Source organism: Chionomys nivalis, chromosome 10 (assembly GCF_950005125.1).
Source record: "Chionomys nivalis chromosome 10, mChiNiv1.1, whole genome shotgun sequence".
Lineage (NCBI taxonomy): Eukaryota > Metazoa > Chordata > Mammalia > Rodentia > Cricetidae > Chionomys > Chionomys nivalis.
Genome location: NC_080095.1, coordinates 4,775,855 through 4,802,265, shown reverse-complemented (window position 1 = coordinate 4,802,265; position 26,411 = coordinate 4,775,855). Strand labels below are relative to the sequence as shown.

The window sequence follows — 26,411 nt, the reverse complement described above, 5'->3', positions numbered from 1 at the left end:
GGGTCTTTAACTTGGCCCAGCCAGGGAACTGTGATTCTTCACACGACAGTGTGTGAGTTACCTCATCCCTCTGCCCTGGTACCTGCCAGCATTCCAGGTTTGCAGGCCTTGTCCAGTGATCTACTCTGAGAGGGGCCAGCAACGGAGCTTCTGCCTGACTGATGATGAATGTGTAATATGACTGAGAATCCATTTTTATTGCGAGCCTCTGGTAGAGGCCTGGGTGTGTTTGATATTCTGATGTTGTTAGTGACAAGCTTTGGACTCCCTCCGTGGTCGTCATCTGAGAGATCTAGGGGTAGGATGACCTATGCTGGCAGTATGTATAGTCCCCAGGGAAGGCAGTGGGGGGTACAAGCTGCAGCTTAGAAAGCTCAGGAGAGAGATGCCAGTTTAAAAGACTGCTGTTCTGTTCGTTCTTGTGTGCTGATGGTTAAATAGGGGCAGGGCAAATGGATCCATTGAGCCCTGGCCTAGTGTGAGACCCACTCCCACAGAGCCCCAGTGCGCACATGAAAAGCCAGGTGTGGCAGTGTCTGCTGGGGAGGCAGAGGCAGGAGGATGCCTGGGACTTTCTGGGCACATCAGTGAGCTAAGTGAGAGACTGTGTTGTGGGAGCTGCGGGCTGTGTTCCTGCCGCCCCAGCTCCTGGTCGCCTGGCTAGCTTATGCCCCGAAATAACAACACACAAACTGTATTCTTTTAAACACTGCTTGGCCCATTATATCTAGCCTCTTCTCGGCTAACTCTCTTACCTGGACTAGCCCATTTCTAATAATGTGTGTAGCACCCCAAGGTGTGCTTACCGGGAAGATTCTAGCCTTTGTCCATCCTGGGTCGGAGCTTCATCGCATCTGCCCCAGAGAGGAGAGCTATCGAGTACAAGCTCACTTCCTCTTCCTCCCAGCATTCTGTTCTGTTTACTCCACCCACCTATGTTCTAACCTATGAGGGCCAGTTTCTTTATTTTTTAACCAATGACCTTCCTCCATCAAGACTGTCTCAAAAAAAGGTAAAAAAAAAAGGTGGAGAGTGATTGAACATCCTTGATGTCAAATTTTAGCCTCTACACTCAAGCACACCGATCTGTCCCATGCAGCCACATGCACCCTGGTGCCAGGGCCTCTGTCTGTCTGCCCTAATTTCTCTGAGAATACATAGTGCAGGGAGAGACTCGGTATTTTTCTGCTGTGGCTGGAATATTCCACCTGGCATACTGTTTCACACTCTTCATCCATGTGGTAGCCTGTGTCAGAATTTCATCCTGTTTTGAGGCAGTCTCACACTATGTAGTGCTGGCCTGAAACTCGCTATGTAAAGTAGACTGGGCTAAACTCAGAGACTGCCTGCCTCCACCTCCCCAGTGCTGGAATTAGAGGTGACTTTCATGCGCATGTTGGCATCTGTCCATCACTATAGAGATGCTACTCAGGCCCTTTGCCCATTCCTTAGTAGAAGTTTTGTAGTTTTTGGGTTTCTAGTTCCAGATGTTTTTATTCAGATAGTATGATCTACTCTGTAGGCTGCCTTTGTACTGTTAAGGCAATATCTTCTGACAAAAAAACTTATTGATTTTTAGGATATGCATTGCCAAAGTGAGCACAGAAATTATTTTTTTGTGTCGCTCAGTTGTAGAGTTCCAGACACGCTGAGGCCATGGGTTCATCCCTGAAGCCCAAACAGCAGATACAAGCCTTTCCTTCTGGTGACATCTGGTTCACTGTGAGCCAGTGGACAGAGGTGGCTCTCATCTTAGGTGTTCTAATTACCTTTGTAGTGGTTCAGAAGAAGAGTTCTGTTTTGTGTAGGAACTTCCCTCAGCACTGTTTATTGATAAGACTGTCCCTCTGATGTGTTGCTGCTCCTTAGACAGAGTGGCCTCCTCATTCTTCATTCTCCAGGTGGTTTCAGTCCATGCCAGCTCCACCTGCTGGATTCCACCAGCTTTGCAGTGTGGGCTGAAGTGGGAAGGGGATTCTTCTAACTCCAGTCTTACTTATCTTTAAAAATGTGTGAAATCTGCAGGTAGTTTTGCCTTGAGGGTGCCATGTCTGATACACCAACAGAGAAGTTTTTTTTTCCTGTGTCTCCCAAGTCTTCAAATATGTTTTTAGTTGGAGTGTATGTTAAAGCTTCTGCCTCATTGCTCATTTTCATGCCTTTTTAAGTGGAATTGTTTTGTAATTTCTTTGTCAGATTGTTGCTTGTTAGTGTTGTTAATTGCCCATCATCTTTACGTCCTGGGACATTACTGTACATCTGTGAGTGCTGACCGCTCTGTGTGGACCCTTCTGTGCTGCTGCACAGGGCCAGTGCCCACGGGCATGTTAGGTCCTAGCAGATGTATTTTACTCCTTTTCAACCCTGATGCCCTTTATTTATCTTTTTTTCCTTGCCTGGCTGCATTGCAGAGGTGAAAGGAGGCGTGCTAACTGGCTTGTTCCTGATCTTCAGACACACCAGTCTGCTGCTCACCAGTGGGTAGATTAAAACATTGATGCAGTTCTCTTCCATTATTGTTGTGTTTTTCTCAGTTGCCTTTTCTGTATTAGCTGTGATGGTTTCTTCCCCTCGATTTCAGTCTAATGTATTTAAATTCCACATGTTAAGCTGTTTTGCACTGTGGTGTTACAGCTCTCTTGGTCACGTCTGCATCTGTTTTGTTGCTTCAGTTCCCTGGTGTTGTGTGAAGGGTTTGCCTCATGAGAGTGTTGCTCTGTCCTCTTGACCAGTCTATACCTGGCCTTGGTATTAGCTAGTTAACTCCTAGGTGGAGTTAAGGGATGTTTTTTCCTTGTCAGCTTTTACGGAAGAGTTGGAGGACTCGTGTGGATCACTCTGTTACGTGTTTTACAGAGTTCACCACTGAAAGTGTCTGTTTCTGACATTACTTCTGTGGACAGTGTTGATCAATGATTGAATCCTTACAGCTATAGGTCTATTCAGCTCTTCTCTCTCTGTCACTTAGTCTTGGTAGGCTGTGTGTTACCAGAAACCTGTTCATCTATGTGAGCCATGCTGTAGGTCTCCTAAAGCCTTTGTAAACTTAGTAATGTCTCTACTTTTCTTTTCTAGTTTTAGTGCTTGAAGGGTCCCTGTTTTCAAGTCAGTGAACTGGAAGGCTTGCTAATTTTGTTAATATTTTGAAAAACCAACTTTGTTTAATCGCGTATTCTCTGTTGTGATTTTTATCTCCTATTTTGTCACGGCTGTGATCTTTAGTAGTTCCTTCTGTTGGCTTTGGGTCTACTTCGCTGTGTGTTTTTCTGCTTCCTTAATGTATGAAGTTAATGATCTTTCTTTTAATTTGCACATTCACAGCTGTGCCCGTCCCAGGCCTCACAGTGTTTGCTGTGGTGCACAGATGTGGGTATGTTTGATTCAGACCCACGTTGAGTATTTGCTTATACATAATAGGATATTTTGTCATGGAACTCGAGTCAGCATACAAAACAGAATCTTCTGCATGTAGGCTGAATGTGATGTATTTGTTCATAAAGCTGCAATGTTAACAAAGTGGTGGTGGTGCAGAGGCAGGTGGATTTCTGTGAGTTTGTGGCCAGCCTGATCGACAGAGCAAGTTCCAAGACAGCCAGGACTGCACAACAAACAAAACACAAAAAGAAAACAAAACAAAATCTAGCATATTTTGATACTACGTGATTTTACATTTGTGGCATCATGGGGCACTCACTCAATAAAGTCTGGATTTTGAAGCATTTTAGGTTCTGGATTTTTGAGATGGGATGCTCTGCTTGTCTCTTCTCGTTTCTTGTGATTTCTTCTCGACCTTATTGGCTGCTTGGAAGAAAGCTTGCTATCTGTAACTATGAGCTTGCCGTCTGTTTACCTGTGAACTTGCCAGCTTTCCTGTGGTTCCTGATTCCCACTGTAATTCTTGTCGGAAAAGATTGTTTTGTGATGTTAGTTATTTAAAACCTGTCACATTTATTGTATAGTCTAGCACATGGTCTGGTCTGAAGGGTGGGTAGCTTTATGTGTATATTTGAGAAAAATACATGCTTTGTTGAGTTGTGTTGTCTGTCTTCTGGCTGGTTTATTGTTGAAGCCTGCTTTCTTCTGGGCTGTTTACTCTTCCACCCTTGCTGAAAGTGAGGTGTTGATGTCTGCATGTGTTACTGCTATGCTGTTCTTGTAATTTTGGAGCTTTGGTTTTGGAGGGTGTATTGGGAAGTCTCGTTCACACTGTCTCTGTAGTAGCTGTGTGTTGTATGTGTGCTGTCTGCCTGTAGCCACTCCCTCTCCCTTGCATTTAATAACCTTTTCTGGTTTTTACTTTCAACAGGATTATGTTTTCAGATCTGACATCAGTCTCCTCTAATAAGCAAATTAACATTTAGTTTTATCATTTCACCAAATAACACATTTTACAGGACTGGCGCTTAGGCCCAGGCCCTGAAGCGTAATAGTCTAGTCTTCTGGACTGTGCCACGAGCATTCTTTCTGAAAAAGGGTCTTGTTAGGAGTTCATGCTGACCTTAGACTTTCTGTAGCCTAGGCAGCCCTTGGTCTTCCTGCTTGAGCTCTGGAGTAACTGAGATTGTAGACACGCCAGCAGGCCATGTGTGGCTCTTTCTTCTTGAGATGGGGTTCCCACCATGTAACCCACACTGCCCCCCAGTGCTGGGACCTCAGGTATGCATCAGCATCAGCATTCTTGGTGCCTTAGAGCCTTTGTCCCTCTCGCCTTCATTACTGCCTTTCTTTTTGCTCATTTCTTTATTTTTTTCTTCCTTTGCTTTTGTTTTTGTTTTGAGACAGGGTATCTCTGTGTGGCTCTGACTGTCCTGGAACTTGCTCTATAGATCAGGCTGGCCTCAAACTCAGAGAGCTCCGCCTGCCTCTGCTTCCCATGTGCTGGAATTAAAGGCTTGCGCCACCGCTCTGGCTCGCCATTCTTTAGTGCTTTCCCTAGATGTTTTCTGTGGTCATGACGACCAAAGATTGCATCCTATATTGTAATATTTTAATAGTAATTTAACATTATTAAAAGCTGCCTAGTGCATTTCCATTCTCTAGCCTTTGTTACTGATTTTATAAATGACATCTTTGTTATGAATTCATAAGTTTTCTCATTCTGTAGTTAATAAAAAAGAGTTTCTCTGTATTTGTTTTTCTCTTGTTTAAGGTGTTTGCAGCTCATTTAAAAATGTATAGTTAAGGAATACAGATTTCTTAATCTGTATTTAGTGATCTGAAATAATCAAACTTAATTACGTTAGTTAGGTTTTCCTAGATATGCAGAGATATATTTCAGTTAGATAATCTTTAACACTTCAAAGAGTTACAAAATCCAGCATTAAAAAGGTTTTAAGAACTTAGACTTTTCTTGACAGGGAGACGTGTCTGCTTCTGGCAGCACCAATTACTTCAGAGAAGTTGATGGGCATTGAAGAAATTCATTATGGAATTTGTCTTCAATGTGACAAGGCTGGCCATTTGGACAAGAAACTGCTCGTCTGAACTGCTTGATGGCATGCTGTGTAAACTGGACATGCAGGACCCACAGAAAAATGACTGCTGAACTTGCCTAAAGAAGTTGAGGCAGTCCTTCGGGGTTCCTGCTTCATGAAAGAACTGCCAGACATTTTGTAGGACACAGAAGAAAGCAACTGACAAACTTCATTTTCTTCTTCATGGAAAAGTCTGCCAGATACTATGGGCCTATAATCTGAAGATGGATGCCCCAGTGTTACAAAAAAACTTCGGGTGACTCTCCAGGTAGTGAGATGTCTCTAACAGTGCTAGAGTTTTGGAAGTTGCTTACAATGTTCTTCCTGTTTGCTTAGATAATAATATATCCTTCTTGGTGGGGTCTTTGAAGAGTTGAAGACAGATAGTTAATAGTTTTCCTTAGTTATGATAAAAAGATACATTAGATATGAAACTTTAGACTCACAAATAAACATTGTAACTGTATAATTCTTGCTTGATACCTGTTTTATTATGTTAAAGTTAAGCCTTTTTAATTAGACAGAAAGGGGGAGATGATGTGGGAGGTCCTGTATATGTGTTGCTTTTATTGGATAATGAAAAAAGCCGTTTAGCCAGTGGCATAGCAGAATAAAGCCAAGTGGGAAATCCAAACAGAGATATATAAGGAGAGTAGGTGGAGTCCTGTAGGGAGGCTCCATGTAGCTGCCGAAGGAGGCGGACTGGGACAGAACCTTACTGGTAGGCCACAGCCTTGTGGCAATACAGAATAATAGAAATGAGTTAATTTAAGATATAAAAGCTAGCTAGAAATATGCCTGAGTTGTTGACCAAACAATGTCATAATTAATATAGTTTCTGTATGATTATTTTGAGTCTGGGTGGCTGGGAAATGAACTATCGGTCTCCATTTACATCAGCCCATTTATTTCTTTGAGTGAGTCACTCTTCCCATTCCTTTGTGTGTGTTGGGCATATATGATCCAAGGTTTTAGGGAAGGGGAATCCATTTGTTGCACACTGAATAGTGGTGTTGGTCTTGTCACATATTCCTGGTACTGAGCAGGTCCTCAGAATGGAAGCAAGTGTTCCTAGGTGAGAACCTGTTTTCATTCCTTTTCCTTTAGTTACCAGGACTCTGGAAGATTCAAGGATACATTTTTAGCATCTTCAGTGTTGCCTAGTCACTGATCTCATACTTTGGCCTCCTATAGCATCTCGTGACTCCTTATGCAAGAGTGTTGGAAGTGTTTACCTAATATTCTTTATCAATAAAAACCCAGGAATCACATAGGGTAAGGCCCTGAATGATCAGAGAAGCCATGGGGAAGTGACCAGTGACTCCCCCCCAATCCAAAAAAGGGGTGAGAACCCTTCTAAGCCCATCCTATTACTTCCTGTATCTCTCTGTGTGTCCTTGGTACTCCAAAACCTCTATGACTAATTTTGGTCAGCTAGTTGCTAGCTGCGCCCTCTGATTCAAAGAAAACTTTATTGTCAGTCTTGGGTGTATCAGAATGCAACCAAAATATCCCACAACTGTTAGTGATAATTTATTCTTTTTGTGGCAGATCTTTGGTGCAACTTTTGTTTTTCTTTTTAATTTTAAGAAAGAAGTTATATGTGAATCACAGTGATGATGTCCTCCTTGGTGGATTACTGCTGAACTTTGCATCTGATTGAGAGTGGCAGCCACTTTCCCTCTGCAGCAAGCTTTGCACTGTTCTTTGGCAGGATCTTTTCTTCTGTTTTGTATGAGGATCCATTTCTGGGTGATCTGTGTTGTTCACGTGTGTGTGTGTGTGTGTGTGCGTGAGTGCGTGCATGCATGATGCATGTATATGTACGTCTTTTTTTTTTTTTTTTTTTTTCTCGAGATAGGGTTTCTCTGTGGCTTTGGAGCCTGTCCTGGAACTAGCTCTTGTAGACCAGGCTGGTCTCGAACTCACAGAGATCCGCCTGCCTCTGCCTCCCGAGTGCTGGGATTAAAGGCGTATATGTACGTCTTAATTAGGGTTTCTGTTGCTGTGACAAAATTTCATAACCAAGAGACAAGTTGGGGAAGCAAGGGTTTATTAGGCTCACCCTTCACCATTGCTCTTCATCACTGAAGGAAGTCAGGACAGGAATTCAAGTAGGGCAGAATCCCAGAGGCAGGAGCTGATGCAGAGGCCATGGGGAGAATTATAAGAACCAGGACCAGCAACCCAGGGATGGCAGCACCCACCATGGGCTGGGCCCTCCCCTGTTGAGAAAATGCCTTACAGCTGGATCTCATTAAGACATTTCCGTAAGTGAGGCTCCTTCCTCTGATGACTCTAGCTTCTGTCAAGTCGACACAAAATCAGCCTGTACGATATGCCTTTCCTTATTAATTAGGGTTTGATTCAAAACAGTACGCGATTTTGGTGTGTGGTTCTGTGAGTTTTGGCAAGCACTCCAGGTGTATAAGTCTCTGAAATCCCCTGTTGTCTGTTTGAAGCCCTCGGGTCTATCCCTAGGCAGGTGTTGATGTCTACTGTCTCGGGTTTTTAATTTTTCAGATTCTTCCAGTGGAGTCATGCAGGATGCAGCCCGTTTCAGTTGCCATAGTGCGCTTTAGGTTTATCGGGCGGGGGGGGGGGGGTGTGCCCCAGATTTATCCTTTTTTATTATTGTTGAGATGTGCTCTTTTGTCTAGATAGATACCAACTTTTGTTTATTCCTTGTTGATTGGCATTGTGTATTGGTTTTGAAATATAAACAAGTCGTGTGAGTATGCGTAGGATTGTTGTGTTGATGGTAAATGGGTATTCACCGTCATTGTTAAACTGTCCGTTGCTTTGCACATCATCCTGCAGCGTGTGGGTGCTCACTGTTCCCGTCAGCTCTTCTTCGTTTGTTGTTGAGTTGAAGCCATTCTGGTGAAGCACGAATGGTCTTCTCTGTAGCATTTATCCACTGTACTGTCAGTTCTCCAGTCCTTTGCGGGCACATTAACCACTGCTCCTGTGCTCACCCTGTGCTCACCCTGTGCTCACCTGCCGTCTGTGCCTTTGGTGGACGTTCTGCTCAGCCTGTGTTTCCTTTGGGATGTCTTCTTGATCCTGAGTTCTGAGGGGTCTTTATTATCTAGTCTATGACCTGCACACGTTTCTCCCAGCCCATGGCTTTTCATTTCATTTTCTTATCTGCTTTTCCCCTTTGTTTTCTCGAAGCAAAATCCACGAGGTCGTCAAGATTGGCCTGGAGTTTGCTGAGTAGCCGCGGCTGGTCCTGAACTCTTTGTGGTCTCCCTGTTTCAGCCGGTTGAGGACTGGGTTTATAGGCCCACACCACACCCACATAACCCCCCTTTTGAAGAGCACAGGTTTTGTTGTAATTCATGAATTATTAAAATCTGAGCTGGGAGATGGTTCAGATGGCAAAGTGGACCTGGAGTCTTAGTGCTGGGGAGGCAGAGGCTGCAGGCTCACTGCGGCTCGCTGGGCAGGCAGTCTAGCTGAATAGGGGAACCAGTTTTAGTGAGAGACTCTTACCTCAGATAAGATGGAGGGTGTTGAGGGAGGCTGCTGGGGTTGACCTCTGGCCTCCACCTGCATGCATACCCTCACATGTATACAAATATTCGCGCGCGTGCATGCACGCACACACACACACACACACACTCATGCAAACACACAAAATAAATACATAAAGTCTTCATTGTGCTTCTGATTCTGTTTTAATAACTTTACCTAACTTATTTTCTTCTGGAAGTTTGAGAAATTTAGGAACTTTTCAATCTCTTTCTCTTTCTCTATATTCTCTTGCCTTTGCAGGGACAGGGCCTTTGTTGTCCTGGCCATTCCCAGCCTGAGCTCCTGGGACTTTGAAGTGTTGGCCAGTGAGCATGCCTCCACAGCCTTGGTTTTACACTGAGTTCTGTGATCCGTGTCTGAGCCAGTTCTCGGAAACAGTGTGAGCTGTGCTTCTTACACATCCGCTGATTTATTTTTCTAAGATTTAAAGGAATTCCTGTGTTTGAGCTGGGCAGGGTGACCTGCACCTCTCACCGCATCACTCTAGAGGCAGAGAGAGGCACAGTCTGAGTGTGAGGCCCACCTGGTCCAGCTACAGGCTAGATGGCTCTCCACAGTGAGATCCCCAACAACAGCAGAAAGACAGAAAGAAAGGTGTTGAGGGGCAGCTGAAACAGTGCCTTCTCCACGCAGGGTTTCTTCATATGTGCAGGACTTCCCCTTACAGGATGGTGGGTTGTGTTAGCCACTATTAAGGTGGAGCCTGTTTCTAGGTGAAATGCCCACCCAGTCCTGGAGTCCAGGACATTTTCTGAGGCTCTATCATCAGCAGCCTTTAAAGGAGGATCTTGTGATTTTCCTTTGATAAGGGTATTCCAGGGAGGCCGCTTGGCTGGCAGGCTCCTTCCTTGGCCTCCACAGAACTCTCTGGGTTTACCCCCTCGATACCACGCAGAGCCTGCTGGGACACGCCTGTAATCCCAGCATTGGAGGGGTGGAGACAGAAGATTCTGAAGTTAAAGACTAGCCCAAGGCATGTGAGACCCCCATCCCCACCATATTAAGAAGGAAAAAAGTAGTAGATGATGAGTAAATATGATCGCCATGGCTAAGAGGTTATAGTTTAATATAGGAAGGGTAAATTAAGTATCTGTGAGAGATAGAATAACTAAGCCTTAATTAAAGTTATACTTTAATTGTATGATGTAAAAGTTTAGCGATGCCTCACATTGATTTATTTTCAGTAGTAAACACCTAACTGGCGGCCAGTTGGCACTTTGAGGCATGTTTGGTAGCTTATTAGTTTCTTTTTGTAAATGGAATTTCAATTAAGACTTGGGTTGACGGGAGCCAGGGTGGTATGGGACCCTATAGAGTAGCGGTTCCCAACCTTCCTAACGCTTCAGTTCTTTAACACAACTCCTCATGTTGTGCCAACCCTAACCGTGAAGGTATTTTTGTTGCTACTTCATAACTGTAATTTTGCTACTGTTATGGATTGTAATGTAAGTATCTGTGTTTTCTCATGGTCTTATTTGACCCCCAGGTTGAGAACCACTGCTCTAAAGCTTTTCTCTCTTTTGGGATGCTGGGAAGCAGTGGTTGGTGAGAAGCAGAAACTTAGCAGGTTTTTATCAGTACTCTTTAGGTAGGATGCAGCAAAGCTGAACTCTGCCCTGAACCCTCAGGTCACTGCTGTGGGTTGGAATCCGAGTACTGGGCTTGCGGGTGGCTATGCAGCCAGGAAGCTGAACCCTGGCTCGTGTACAAATGTATCCGAGCCTGCCTTCAAGGAGGAGGTTGGGTTCTCAGCCCAGTGCATCTGAGGTGCTGGACCACAGTGGACCAGGTCAGTTCGAGAAGACTGCACTCTTAAGGAAGGACCTCCCTGTTTAAACTTGTCTTTCTTTCCTCGTTGTTTAATTGTGGTTAAAATAGACATAACTTTCCCCTCAAACTGCTCCAGCATGAAAAGTAGCTCGGTGTTGTTTCCGTGGGGCGTGGTGAGTCTCCGGAGGGCATCCATGGCGCAGCCACTCTAGTGTTTGTTTCCGTGGGGCGTGGTCAGTCTCCGCAGCTCTGCGTGGGCACCCATGGCGCAGCCACTCGACCATTTGTTCTTTCTGCAGCCGGCTTATTTAACTTAGCATGTGACTGAACAGAGTTTCTCTGCTTCTTAAGGCTGCATAATATTCTGTGTTATTTAGGACTGTCAGTTTGGTTCATTTGACGACCCATTGAAGAAGATAAATTTTAAATATTTGGTTAGCAACAAAGAAATGGGTTTCATTGTGACATTCTCATACATGTATTCATATATACATTTCCCCCCACCATCTGCTATCCCCACACTCACCCCCATCCCCACACTCACCACCCCACCCCACCCCCACACTCACCCCCATCCCCACACTCACCACCCATCCCCACCCCCACACTCACCCCCCACCCCCACACTCACCCCCCATCCCCACACTAACCACCCATCCCCACACTCACCCCCCATCCCCACACTCACCCCCCATCCCTACACTCACCCCCCATCCCCACACTCACCACCCATCCCCACACTCACCCCCCATCCCCACACTCACCTCCCATCCCTACACTCACCACCCATCCCCACCCCCACACTCACCACCCCATCCCCACACTCACCACCCATCCCCACACTCACCACCCCATCCCCACAATCACCCCCATCCCCCACACTCACCACCCCATCCCCACACTCACCACCCCATTCCCACACTCACCACCCCATCCCCACAATCACCCCCACCCCCCACACCCCCCATCCCCACACTCACCACCCATCCCCACACTCACCCCCCACACTCACCCTCCCATCCCCACACTCACCCCCCATCCCCCACACTCACCCCCCATCCCCACACTCACCACCCCATCCCCACACTCACCACCCATCCCCCACACTCACCCCCCACACTCACCCCCCACACTCACCCTCCCATCCCCACACTCACCCCCCATCCCCCACACTCACCCCCCATCCCCCACACTCACCCCCCATCCCCACACTCACCACCCCATCCCCACACTCACCACCCATCCCCCACACTCACCCCCATCCCCCACACTCACCCTCCCATCTTCACACTCACTTCCTTTTGCTGGGCCCCTTCTCCTCTCTTAGTTCTCCTCCAGTTAGACCTCCTCCTTTCATCTCGTAGTCTTTCTTCTTTCATGTCCTGTGTATCTAGATATGAACTTGCATGTAGATTCCACAGAAAACATGTTTGCCATTCTGAACTGTCATTCCCAGTTCTCTGCGCTCCCCACAGGTGTCTGAGCCATGTGCTGTTTCTCCTCATCTGCTGGCCAGCTTCCCCACTAGGTCCCTGCCGTGTCTACTACGGACAGCCTGGCAGTAAATCGCTCTGTGATACCATCTGAGTGTAAACTGACTGCGGGGTCTGAGCGTAAACCCAGGGGCTATCTCCATTTCTATGATTTTGGGGCACCGCCATGCCGATTCCCATGGTGGCTGTGCAGATTGCATTCCCACCAGCAATGAGTAAGGGTTAGTCCTCTTGCCCACACCCTCTCCAGCATGTGTGGCCCTTTTGCTTTCTTGATGCCCTTCTGACTGAGGTAAGACAGAATTTTAAAGCTGTTTTAGTTTACCTTTCTTTCCTTCTTTCTCCCTTCCCTTCTCTTTCCTTTTTTGGGGGGTGGGGTGGTTTTGAGACAGGGTTTCTCTGTAGCTTTTGGTTCCTGTCCTGGAACTCACTCTTGTAGACCAGGCTGGCCTTGAACTCCCAGAGACCCACCTGCCTCTGCCTCCCGAGTGCTGGGATTAAAGGCCGTGCGCCACCACCACCCGGTCACATTTCCTTCTTGTCTAAGGATGTTAACAGTTAGACAGGTCTTCAGATCCCCAGCTCTTTTGAGAACTATCCAGTTCATTAGCCCATTTACTGATTAGATAATTTGGCTTTTTGGAGTTCTTACAGATTCTAGTATTTAGCCTCACCTCTCTTCCTGTTCTGTCTCTCCGCCTCGTGCTTTGGCTGATGCTGTAATTGCTTCGCTTCCTGCTCAGGTTACCTGCTGCCATACCTCCCCTGCGGTTTTGGACTCTTCCGCAAGTCTAACTGAATATTTTTGTTCTTAAGTCACAGTTGGTCCTGGTATCTTATCACAGCAGCTGAGAAGGAACTAATACAGATGTAGACGTTCTGTTTATGGCCGAACATGCGTTAGGCCAGTGCTTCTCCACCTCCCTAGTGCTGCGACCCTTTGGCCCTACTCCATAACTGTAATTTTGCGGCTATTATGAATCGTAATGTAAATATCTGATAGCAGGATATCTGATCTGTGACCCCCAAAGGAGTCGTGACCCACTGCTTAGACACTTACTGTCTACACTTTGACAGTTGTAAGTGTGTGTTACACTAATCTGCAATGGCAGAGATGCATATTCAGTTTAATACCGTGTCCATTTAATAAAAGAATAGTAAGCTCACATCTGTGCCCTATGAGCACCCATCTTGCTGGTCCCAGTTTTATTGACAATTGTGTCGAGTTCAATACGTGTGTTGATCTGTTTGTTGTATGTCCTTATCAAGATACAGTTGGCTTCATAGAGTGAGTCTGGTCATTTTCCTTCGCCTCCTGTTGTGGGAAAGGTGAGCATTCGTGTTGACCTATCTCAACAAGTCAGTCAGATCTAGGGCTTCTCTTGGGCATTTACTGCTCTGTTTCGTTTTCGTTGTGTGGTGTGGGTTTAAGTGGTTTTATCCTCCTAATGGCTGGTCATATGTAGCTATTATCTATTAGAATTCTACATTATCTAGTTTTTTAGACTACAACTTTTAAAGATATTTTCTAAAGATCCCCCGAATTTTATTGAAATCTATTGTAATTTTTTTTCCCTTTCTGTCTTTGATCTTATTGATTTGGATCTTTGTTGTTGTTAGTTTAACACAGAGTTCACCAATTCTATTTAAATTTTTTTTCAAAGAGCCCACTTTGTGACTAGATGTCATATACATATTTGAGTCTATGTAACATTATTTTAGTCTGCACAGGACATAATTCAGACATTTGTGTTTGTTGAGATTGACTTTGTGGCCTCGAATGCGTTCTGTTTTAGGGATGGTTTTGTGTGTGCAGTGAGTATTCTGTATCTGTTGGATGGGACATTCCAGGTGTCTGTTAACCCGTTTGCTCTCCAGTGCAGTGGAGCTGAAGCATGTGTTTGGATAACCTGCCGTTACTAGATGAGAGGGGATGGGAGTTGTCTGTGTTGTGTTCATTCATATGTTGGACATTCACGGCCCAATGTGTGGTTCATCTGCATATCTACTGTTGTTACATCCTGAGGAATTGTGTGGCCATTGTTAACGTGTGGTGGCTTCTTTTGTCTTCTCTGATTGTGGTTTGAAGTCTCCTTTATCAGATAAAGCAGTAGTTATGCTAGATCATTTTCAGCTTTCTTCCATTTAATACAGAAGTCATTTGACTCTCAGATTGTGTTGTGTTTTGTTCATTTTGTTTTGTTGTTTGTTTCCAATGATTTGTGTTTCTTGGAGACATTTGGAAGATATTTTTTAATTTGCTTAGCCAGTATGTTGCCTTTTTAGTTGTGAGTTAAGACTGTTTCTGTTTTAGATTTTATTGGGAGAGGTTTGCTAATTCCCGTAATGTTGTCAGTTGTTTTTCTCCTTGGCTGGGTAATGATTTGCTCTTTTCTCCAACCCCCACACCCTCCTTGGATTACTATGTTTGATGTAATTTCTCTTTTAGCTGTCCTTTGTTCATCTGTTCTCATGAAATTTATTCTTTTCTGTATTCTCATGATTGACAATGTCTTCTGTGTTTCATATTCCTCTAAGCATTTAATATAGTGTTAGCTTGGTCATGAACTGTCAGTTTGTGCTTGCCTTGATATATCTTTGTTTTATTGAAAGATTACTTAGGACCAGACAGGGGTGGCGGATGCCTTTAATCCCACTACTTGAGAGACAGAGACAGGTGGATATTTGTGCATTCGAGGCCAGCCTGGTCTACAGAGCAAGTTCCAGGATAGGCTCCAAAGCTATAGCGAAACCTGTAGGAGGAAGGCCGCTTGTTCGTCCTGGCCATCCAGAACCGAAATAACCACACAGAAACTGTATTAATTAAATCACTGCTTGGCCCATTAGCTCTAGCTTCTTATTGGCTAACTCATATTAATTTAGCCCATTTCTATTAATCTGTATATCGCCACATGGTTGTGGCCAACTGTCAAAGATTTGGCATGTCTGACTCTGCCTTCTTCCTCCAGCATTCAGTTCCGTCTTCCCCGCCTACCTAAGTTCTGCTCTGTCAATAGGCCAAGGCAGATTCTTTATTCATTAATGGTAATCACAGCACACAGACGAGACTCCCACATCAGAAACCCTCTCTTGGGAAAAAAAAATCACTTAGATGGTGGGTGTGGTTCTTTTGGTTGGCGATTACTTGCTTTCATGGCTTGAAGTGTCCCCTGCTCGCCTGATTTTGGGGGCTGCTGATGTTACTTCTGCCTTTACTCGTGAGTTGATGGCCCCATCCCCTGTAACTTCTAATGTTGGCTGTTTACTTAGTTGTTGTTTTAAATACTGAGTATGATATGTGTAGAAAGATTTATCTTTAGGCTTATTCAATTTAAATTTCTAAGTGTTAGGGTTTCCCTTTCCCTGGATTTAGAAATTTTGATGTTATTAATTTCATCAACCATTTTCTATGCCTTTACATCTTTCTCCCCTATGGATGGGTCCCACCCACCATGTGTGGAGGGTGGGTAGTTGAATTTAGTGCCTTCCATGTACTAGACAAGCACTCTGTACCGAGTCTCAGCCTTACCCATGGCGTCTTAAGTCTCCTCCCTTGATTGTTTCCTAGAGTTCTTTCATGCTGTGATCATGCTTGTTTATTTAATTTTCTGCAGTTGATATCTGAGTGTAGTTTTACCTCATTCTCAATCCCAGGTATTCTGTCTGCTGCTTGGTTGAACCTATGGTTTTGCTTTCTATCTGTGTCGTATTTGATTCGTTGACTCTTTAATTGCTATGATTTTCTATTTTTTTCCAAGATGTTTTCGCCCTTTTTATGCACACTTCTGGCTTTCTTGCCCCGGTGCTGATTCCCTCTTGTTTCCAGTTTGCCTTCCCAGGGCCGGGATTGGCTTACGTCATTCGCCTGCCCATGTAGATTGTCTTTGAAGTTAGCGCCACTTTGTTGGGAACTTTTGAGCTCATCATCCGTACTTTGATACCACAGGACTTTGAATTCACTGGTTGAGGAGTCACAACTTTTTGGAGGCATCATGTTCCTTTGTTGTTCGTGTTGCTTGTGTGTTTGTGTGTTGTGCTTTGCGAGTGGATTGTTGTGGATTTCTTATCTAAGTTTGTCTGGGGATTTTTTTTTTTTTTTTTTTTTGGTTTTTTCAAGACAGGGTTTCTCTGTAGCTTTGGAGCCTGTCCTGGAACTAGCTCTTGTAGACCAGGCTGGCCTCGAATTCACAGAGATCCGCCTGCCTCTGCCTCCCGAGTGCTGGGATTAAAGGCGTGCGCCACCACCTCCCGGCTGTCTGGGGATCTTTAGAATGAGCAGCCCCCCTGTGAAGTCCCCATCCGAGCACCACCCAGGGGACAACAGGCTCTCGTAGCAGCAATAATGAGAAAGAGAGACTTCTGCTTATATGTTCACTATCGCCCACTGTGTCCCATCCGAAGCAGTCAGAACCGATGGAGAGTGGTATGAAGTTTAGATTATGTAGAGAAAAGTGAAAGTGGTAAGCTCAGGGCAGAGGCTCGCTGAAAGAAAGAAGAAACAGAAGTGGGGAATATTATGAAGGAAAAAAGAAAACTGAGAGATTAGAAAAAATAACCTAAAAAGTTCCTGATAATGAGAAGGTTGTTGCCAAAAGTTAGGAAAGACTAACGTGAGAAATAAAAATATAAATACTGTAAAAGAAAGAGAGCATGGGGCCAGGGAGAGATGGCTCCTTTGGCACAGTGTCTCCCTTGCCTGTGGGAGGACCTGAGCTCGGCGTGCTTGTGGAAGCTGGGAATAAACATGAAAACTTGAAAGCCTTTATTTAGAGGGCAGACCAAGCTGCAGCGATGGCGCATTGGGAGTGTTTGCTGTGTGAGTTGAGAATGAGGACCCTGGAGTCCCTGTGAAGACTGGGCATTGTGGTGGCTCCTACCTGTAATCCCAGCTTAGAGGTGGAGACAGGAGGATTCCTAAGCTCATTGGCCAGCTAGGTCAACGGGATCACTGGTTTTCAGGTTAGATGAGAGACCCTGTCTTAAAAAAGTAAGGTAGACAGAGGTTGGGGAAGGCACTCAGTCTGGCTTCCACATGCACGCAGGCAGGCAGGCAGGCAGGCACGCACGCACGCAGGCAGGCACGCACGCACGCACACACGCACGCAGGCACATGTGGCGGGGCCTGAGAGTAGTACTGGAATGCTGCAGAAAGAAGAGGAAATGCAAGGACTTGAGAAGGAAAATAACAGCAACAAAAATACTGCCCAATAATGAAAAAATTGCCCTTGGCAAATGAGTACAGCTTTCCTAGGAAAAGATGGCAGCCATGCAGCACATTCTTCCAGCGGGGACTTAGGGGGCCCTGTGTAGGTGCTCATGGAGGCCGCCTTCGCCTGTGCTCTCAGAGAACCAGTCCTGGCCCTGTGTGACCTATTTATTGCTGATTTATGTTAAATTCTAGGGCTGTCAACCCAAGAGACTCACGTAGAACGTTTGTCTATGTCCTTAGCTAAAAGGTCAAGCTTTGCAGCTTCCTTCAATCCTACTTAGAATTCGGAAGTCGGGGCAAGCCCTGTGCACACCTGCTGTGTGTGATGAGGTTACCGTGTTCTTTCATTCCCAGTCGGTAAAGCCCCTTTAGGGCGCAGCTAGAACAGGTGAGAACTCTGGGAGCAGGGGACATGAGGTAGACGTGGCTTCTCTGCCCAGGCATGGGTTCATTCCTGCCTTGAAGCCTCTCTGCTCCCTGCACTGACTTTCAAACCCATATATGGTGTGTTCCTCTCGTAATCATTTGTTAAAATAAACGTTGGTAAGAGGTCAAAAGGGGGAGACGCTGAAATTGACGGATCACGCCAATCTGAGTGCTGCTGTAGGGCCCGCACTCTGTGGCTGTTATGTGGACTTCCGTAAGTATTGCCAGGGTTTCTTTGGAACACCAGAGAGGTCTGGAAAGGTAAGGGTGGTGAATACCTCTCGACGAGTTGTGTCGTGAAGTTTGAGGTCTCCCTCTGCTCCCATTAGCTGTGTTTGACAGTTTGACTTCTTCTCATGTCATATATGTATATACAGCATTAATTTCTAAAATATTTAGGGACCACAAGTGAAAGAAAACATAAGATACTTATCTTTCTGACTCTGGCTTTTTTTTTTTTTTATTTTCGTTATGTCCAGTCATATTACTTTCCCTGTCCCTTTCTTTAAGCAGTGTGGGAGCACAGATTAGGGTAGCTGTTTGAAAGGACTTTCTGAGGATGGAGACGGTCAAACTGCAGTAAGAATTAACAGCAAGAACAGATGCGCAGACAGATATCAGATGACGAGTCTGTCGGAGGTGGGAGGAAACGGTGCTCATATGTATCTCAGCAGACATGTGCTTGTTAGATAGACCAGTCACAAATCTAGGGGGTGACTGTTCCTAATGGTGTGTGGTTAATTCTACGGTTGCTCTCTGACCTCAAGTATGGAAAAGGGGAAGCCCCTGTTTGGGCATGTCAGTGTTCATCTGTGACCCAACAACACAGGCTAACCAAACCTGGGGAGCATTGGGTGATAACTGAGTCAAGCTTCCTGCCTGGAATCTTCTAGTGGATCCACTTAAGGATGAGTTCTAGGGGCCCATTGGCTTCTCAGGTCCGAGTAGCTTCTGTCTTAGGATGACTTGTGTTATCCAGAAGGTAAGGTGTACGTAGATCTAGAACTGGAACAGGTTTGGTTATGTCTCCTTTTCATCCGCCAGGGGGCCTCAGCTCGGCTCCTGGAGTCTTGCAAGCAGCTGTGATAAAGGATGCAGCACTAGCTCCGTCCTACGTGACCGCAGCAGCCCCCATTTCTTCTTTCTGTTCGGAATCCAAAACAGATCCCCAAAGAAGTAGCTGACATCTTCAATGCTCCCAGTGACGACGAGGACTTTGTGGGTTTCCAGGATGACGTGCCCATGGAAAACCTGTCAGAGAGCTGTGATAGTTTGGACTCCTTGGAGTTGGAGAAACAGGTAGGAGTCTTTCTTTTCAGCAGAAGCCTGCGGCGGGGTTTGCGCACTCCTTCACCTCTGTGCAGCCATAAGTAGGCAATGTGCTGACCTGCTGGGTGCCATGTTTCAGAATTTTATCTTCATGCTCCCGAAGCAGGTGAGAGGCCTCTGCATGCTTGTTGCTTTAAAGAGAGGCCATGAACAGTTCTGTCAATGACGCGATGCCACATGAGTAAATCCGCTTTCTCTGTTCCTCCAGCTGTCCGCTGTGGCAAGTGTGTATTCATTCCCCCACATAGCTGGCAGGGGAGGGCTACCATGCTCCCACAGCAGTGAGCTGCGAGACAGGTACCACGTACTGGTCCGCACAAGGCTCCGATACCCTTTTTTGGGAGCCTGGGCAGAGTTATTTAACAGTTCTGAGAGCTAGATTCCTGGAGCTTTCTATGCACCTACATGACAATGACCAGTCAGATTATTCAGCTTCCACGACATACTCTCCCGAGGTCATGTGACACCCAAGAGTCTTCATTGTCTCGTTGCCATGACCCCCACTAACAGGCTGCCTTGCTGCTTCACGCAGGCCACTCCCGCCTGCCAGGCTCTTGGGCCTCTCTGGTCCTTGTTTGACATTTGACTGTCCTTTCCCTCAGCCTTTTGACCCATTAGCCACCTCCTTCCCCTTTCCAGCCTCCTGTTGGACCTTGTTTTCCCCCTGTCTTTTTATGTCCCAAAGTAAGAAGTTTGTTAGATATTTTTCCCCAGAGTTTGGTACTCTGTGATCTCAAATCAGTTGCAACTGGTACCATGTGCTGTTTTTTCAAGTTTTTACATTCATTAATACTCTCTAGAGATTTATGCCACAGTAGCAGATGAATCACAACAGAACCCTTATACTTTATGCTTCTCGTCAGTACCAATGTCGCCCTTTGTGGTCCCCGCCCTCTTTCCCACCCCCATTTTTTCATCCAGTCTCACTGTATCTTCCTAGCTGACTGGGAACTCTGTAGGTAGACTAGGCTGGCCTTGAACTCAGAGATCCTGCCTGATTCTACTTCCTGAGTGTTGGAATTAAAGGCATGCGCCACCACCTCCCTAACTTTCTTTACACTCCTTTGGTGTACCTTTCTCGTTTGCACAAGGCTTTGTCTTTGATGTGGGCCACACCTTGCATTTCTGTTTGATCTTATTTTTCTTTGCAGAATTGAAGGAATCACAAATCACACCACTGGTTTCTTAATCCCTGTACAAACATGGTTGTTGTCTGGCATGGTCTCGCACCTTTGGGGTAGTTTTCCTTGGATTAGGTACAGTTCCTTTCTCCAGGTGAAGGCCATCAAGGGCCCTTGTTTTCTCTGAAATAGTTGATGGTTTTTGAACTTCCTCATCGGGAAGGTCTTGATGTGCAGCCTGGCTTCTCCCCTCTGTCCCGAGGGCAGTTCCTTCCCAGCTTGTTTCTGAGGACACCATTTCTCCAGGTATACTCGTTTCCCATCCCCACTAGCAGTGCCAGGAGTTGGTGAAACTTCCCTATCCTTACACGCCTCCATTTCTCTGCTGTCTGTAGCTGCCCTAACACTCGGCCCTTAGGTGAAATCCCCAGTCTCCCTGTGCATAGGTGGAGAAGGGGCGTGGTGCCTAAGCCATCATGTCACAGGTCAGTGAGAAGTGCAAGGCACGTGGGCATCTGAATAAACATCTGCTGTTTTTGCTGCTATGACAATTATGTCCACAGTCACGCCTGGCTTTGCCAGGCCCCAGGGCTGACTCCACTCTAGCGACCTTTATTGGCTGTGAGTGTGACACTCGCATTTTGTACAGATACTGCATCGACTCCAGACCCCAGGGGCTGGTGGTGTACAGATGAGACTGAGCCCAGGGACACGGAAGACTTAGCCAAGGTTCCGTTCCAAGTCCAGGCCACCACTGTCCAGGCGGCTCCTCCCCTGGCACTTTCTCTTACCTCTTGTGCACAGCACAGATGCTGGCTGCCTTCCCTTCTGTCCACAGGCCCTCCCTCCTGGAGGGTGATTCCTTTCCCTCTGTGATAGAATGTTTATGTCTGCCTCTGAGGACTTATGAGCCTGCCTGACTCCTCAGATAAGAAACCACACTTGCACCGTGCTTTCAGCTTCCCTGGCCCTGACCTTTAGTTAGGCTGTCCCTTTGATCTCGTTTCAAGCGTGCCGTACTCTGCATCACCCATGGGTGTTGACTGGGTACAGTTGGTACACAGACCAGTCCTTGTTCATGTCACATGAGCTTCAGAATGACAGTTGACTGTGCTGTTTCCTCTGCTTATAGTGTTAATCATAGTGGACACTGGTTCCTTGGTCTTGCCTTGGCAGCGTAATGGGCAACTTTCAGAAAGCAAAGAGCTGTGTGAGCCGTTACCCAACCGTGCAGGAAGGCCATGTAGTGTAGAGTTGTACAGCCAGGTAGAAGACAGTAAGCTTGTAGCAAAGCCATTTTAATCCAGTCAGGTCTGATCGGTCACCTTCTCTAGGGTAGAAACTGCCAGGAAGGTAGGAAGGTTGGAACTCACTGCTCTGAGGCTTGGCTTATTCTCTTGCAGGCTCTGTATGGGATTTGGGGCATCCGTTGAGTTTGTGCTTTGAGATCAGTGCACGGGGAAACGCCCCCAGGGTTCTCCAGATGTGTCACGCTCTGGTGTTTGGCCGGTCTCCTTAGCAGGCAACAGCTGCACTGGTTTCTTTCTTTTGATTGGTTTTTATTTTTTTGTGTAGGAGTGTTTATTTGAATGTGGATGTATGTGCCACTTGCAAGAGGTGCGTGAATCCTTACACTGGAGCTAGAGGTTCGAAGCCATCACATGGGCTAGGAACTGAACCTGCATCCTCTGTGAAAACATTGAGTGCTCTTAACCACTGTGGCCTCTCTCTAGCCCCACACTTGCTCTTTTATTAATTTTCAGCCCCTGACCCTCACCCTCGTGATTCATTTTATCCGCTGAGAGAAAGGGCTTCAGCCTGTGCACAGTGTGTGTAGCTAACTCTGGCTTCCCTCCCTTAAACTCAGTTTGAGTTTCTCATAAAGGAACTACTTCTTTTCTTTTTCTTTCTTTCTTTTTTTTTTTGTAGCTGCAGCTACAACAAAGAAAGCAATTTAGCAAACCCATCCCAATTAACCATAATTTATAGGAGACTTTCTTAAGCTCAAAGCGCTAGCTGTTGGCATTTCTTTCTCCACTACCTCTAAGTTTTCCCGCTATTATATATTTCTATCTTATCTTTTTTTTCCCCCAAAGACATCTGAGTCTGAAGAAGTGCATAATTAAAGCCAGAGAAAGGCAGCAATGAACTAAGAAGTGCCAAGCAAACGTGGTGCTAGAAGGGGTCACTCACTGCCTTGCTGCGTTTTGGGTCAGGGACCGTAGTCCTGGTGCAGTGTTTTAACCTTGCAGGAAGCCACATGGCGGTCTCCCTTTGAGTCTGCCATTCTTCCTGTCTTCCTTTCAGACACTTAGGAGAACTAGACTCCCTTCCCTCTCTGTGGTATTTCCAAAGAAAATAAAAATCATTATTAGAAAATGCCTTTGCTCAGTCTTGCAAGAGAGGGGCCCAGGGTGAGAGGGGTAGAGATTTCCATTAGTCCCCCATGCTTGTGTCATCGGAGTGGAGCAAGTCCAATTTCTAGCCATGGGGGAGGGGTGTAAGGGCCTTGGCACCCTCCTGTGGAGAAACCACTGTATTAGAAGGGGAGGTAAGTTTATCCACTGGAGAGTATCCAGAAAGCTACAAGGAGGAAAGCTAGCAAGTAGGTGTCCACTTTCCACAAGTTTCTGTGAAGGCCAACAGCCTGGTTTTGGTGGCTGGGCCAGAAGATTGAATTCCACCAGTTCTCCCCGTCAGGGCAGGGCAGGAGTGACCGTGACACAATCCTGATTGAGATTTTCTTGTTTGCAAGTCTTCTTTTCTGTAAGGTTTAGAAAACATGTGTGCTGTGTTTATTGTGGTTGTAGTAAAATATACATCCTGTATAATATGTTACTGTAAACATTTTAAGTAGCATTAAACATAATGTACATTGTCTGCAGCTGTCCCTGCTACCAAACTCCAGAACATTCTGACCCAGTAGAAAGTCTTGCCCATTTGACAGTAAGTCCCGCCCGCAACCACTGTTTTTTTCTGTCTCTTTGTGAATGTGTTTGGTAGTTGATTTTTGAGACAGTGCCTCACCATGTAGTTCAGGGTGTGAATCCTGCCTCAGTCTCTATCCCAGTACCCTCCCAGAGTACTGGGTCTGTATCACCATGTCTCACTTTACTGTGTGTTTTTAATTTAGCAGGATGTGTGCTTCCATTCCAAATACCTTACTGAAGAGTTGAGGAGGATCTTCATAGAGGACACGGATTCAGATGCTGAAGAGTTTGAAGGATTTACAGAGAGTGAGCTGAACGTAAGCAGTGACCCAGAGGTAACTGCAGTCCTGTTGCCACGAAGGGGTGGGCTGCAATGTTCCTAGTCCTGTCTCCACAAAGGGGCATGAGATACAATGTTCTAGTCCTGCTTTGAGTTTTCCTTTTACCCTTACATGTTACCTTACAAATGAAAAAAATGTATTTTTTGTTTTATTCTATTTTTAATAGTAGAAACCAAACACTATAAAAATCACTGCTGTAGAACTGGTCCTGCCTGGTCCACGGGTACACTCTTCTCTAGAGAAAATCATCCCTCTACCCCTTGGTGGCCTTCATCGTCTTACCCAGTTTATCTCGAATTCATCGTCAGCTTATTTTATCTGCTAAGTCTGTGTAGCATGTTCACTCAGGATGTCTCTTATAGGGTGTGACGTTATATTCTTAAGCTAGAAGCTAATTTGGCAAAAACAAGTGGAGAGACCTATGCCTCCTGGTGTGGATTCTGCTAACTATAAGGATGGCTCAGGTCTATCTGGGTCCTAGGGAGTCTTCTGCTTCTGCATTATGGAAAGGCTTCCTATAGGTCTCTCTCTTTTATATTATTCTTATTGAGGTCAGTTAGTTTTCACACACCAGCATTTCAGTCATAGGTCATTTTAAATCACCATGTTGCTGTTGATGGTGGTGGTGATATTGGTGGTAGTATTTTTGAAGCAAGATCTCACACCACAGTCTAGAATGGCCTTAAACGCAAAGCATTTCTTCTGCATAAACATCTCAGGTACTGGCATTCCAGGCCTGAGCCACTGTGTCCGACCATATTTAATATTTTATTGGAATAGTTTTAGGTTTGTAAAATTAAATAGACAAGTTGAAGAACCACCCCTGTAGGCAGAGACTGCTTGTTCATTTCCCAGCTGCCCAGACCCATAATAATCACCCAGAAACTATATTAATTGCAGCACTGTTTGACCAATAGCTTAGGCATATTCCTGGCTAACTCTTACATCTTATTTTAACCCATTTCTATTAATCTATGTATTGCCACAAGGCTGTGATCTACCAGTAAGGTTTTCTGGAGTATTTCTCCTTTGGAAACTATATGGCATCTCCCTAATTCTTCCTACTCTCTTCCTTTATCTCTGTTGGGATTCCCTGCCTGAGTTTATTTTGCCCTGCCATAGGACAAATTTGTTTTATTCATCAACCAAATAAAGCAACAGGTCTGAGTCACACCATCAAGCAGTTTGTAACAAGTTGCTCACAGACCCCATTTAAGTGCATGACCTCCTGAAAGAGGCAGAGTTCCTTCTACCAGCACGAACCAGGAAGTGGCATCTTAAAGAAGCCACAAGATTTTTTTTCTCTGCTAACACTGAGTCAGGAAGACTTCTCTTAAAAAGACGCCAGCATTAAGAGTCTATCTGAGGAAATGTGACTACCAAGAAGCTGAGCTTAACTCCATTGTTTTCTGTTTGGAATTCCTTCCCAAGCCCTCTGATTTTATGTGGATGTAGTTGCCTCTTGTGGGCACACCATTTGTAGGTGCTCATTTCTTTCTCAACCCCCAGACCTGAAATAATCACACAGAAACTTCTTTAATTACAACACGGTTTGACCTTAGGCATATCCCTGGCTAACTCTTATATCTTTAATTAACCCATTTCTTTTAATCTATATATCACCATGAGGCTGTGGCCTACTGGTAAGGTTTTCCGTCATCTCTCTCCTTCAGCAGCTACGTGGTGTCTCGCTGACTCTGCCTACTCTCTCCCTTTATCTCTGTCTGGATTTCCTGCCTGGGTTTATTCTGCCCTGCCATAGGCCAAAGCAGCTTGATTCATCAACCAATAAAGCAGCAGATACACAGAAGGACTTGTTCCATCAGAACCCCTGCATGCTTTGATCTAATCTCCCTTCATATGATTGCCATGCGTTTGTGAAACACGGGGCTAAAGTTAGTGTACTAACTACATGTTACACTTTTAGGAGGAGTAAGCCCGTGCTTTCATTGATGTGCCCTTTGAATCCTAGGTTCCAGTCCCAAGAATCACACAGCAGTAAGCGTTTCTTTTTAATTTTTTAAATTTATATTTTAACTGATTCATAGAAATGAGGTAGAAATTTTTAAAAGCATTAGTATTTAATGATAACTGAATAATGAGATATTTATCTGAAAATAAATACACCACTTCCTTCTTTGCTGGTAAGGTGAGGTTAGTTTATGCCTATTGGATGTCACCAGCTCTTACACAACCTTTAACACAGAACCTGTAGAAAGATAATCAGTGCTAATGGTGTCTTTCTCTATCCCTGTCCTTCCCCCGGGCAGCATTTAGGACTGTAAGTCTTGGCCGTTGGCCACCTTCTGCATGGTAAGCTAGACACCCTGCTCTGCCCTGGATTTTCACAGATGCTTCAGATTTTCACCAGCAAGACACTTAAACTCAAAACGTGATGGGTTTCCTCTCTAAGTGACTTCTTTAACTACTGTTTTTGAGCTCAGTGATACCTAGTTAGTCAAGGAGTTTAGGTTTCTAAGGAGGGAGTAAATTGCTCCCTCTGTAGACTCTGCTTATATCACACCCGGTATACATCACCCCTCTCTAGACTCTGTCTACTTATATCACACCCTGTATACATCACCCCTCTGTAGACTCTGCTTATATCACACCCTGTATACATCACACCTCTCTAGACTCTGTCTACTTATATCACACCCTGTATACATCACCCCTCTGTAGACTCTACTTATATCACACCCTGTATACATCACCCCTCTCTACACTCTACTTATATCACACCCTGTATACATCACCCCTCTGTAGACTCTGTCTACT

The 26,411-nt window shown here is 45.4% G+C and overlaps 1 protein-coding gene across 4 annotated transcripts in view; it reads left to right on the top strand.

Annotated features, from left to right (window-relative positions):
• Cdca7l (cell division cycle associated 7 like) overlaps positions 1 to 26,411 on the top strand; it is a 42,305-nt gene that overhangs the window by 7,825 nt on the left and 8,069 nt on the right. For 2 of the 4 annotated variants that reach the window (XM_057782829.1, XM_057782827.1), the window contains exons 2-3: positions 19,077 to 19,211; positions 23,496 to 23,627. In XM_057782829.1, the coding sequence (XP_057638812.1) occupies positions 19,077 to 19,211; positions 23,496 to 23,627 (267 nt within the window). The remainder of the gene's footprint in view (positions 1 to 19,076; positions 19,212 to 23,495; positions 23,628 to 26,411) is intronic. The other 2 variants (XM_057782828.1, XM_057782830.1) reach the window with 2 other exon arrangements.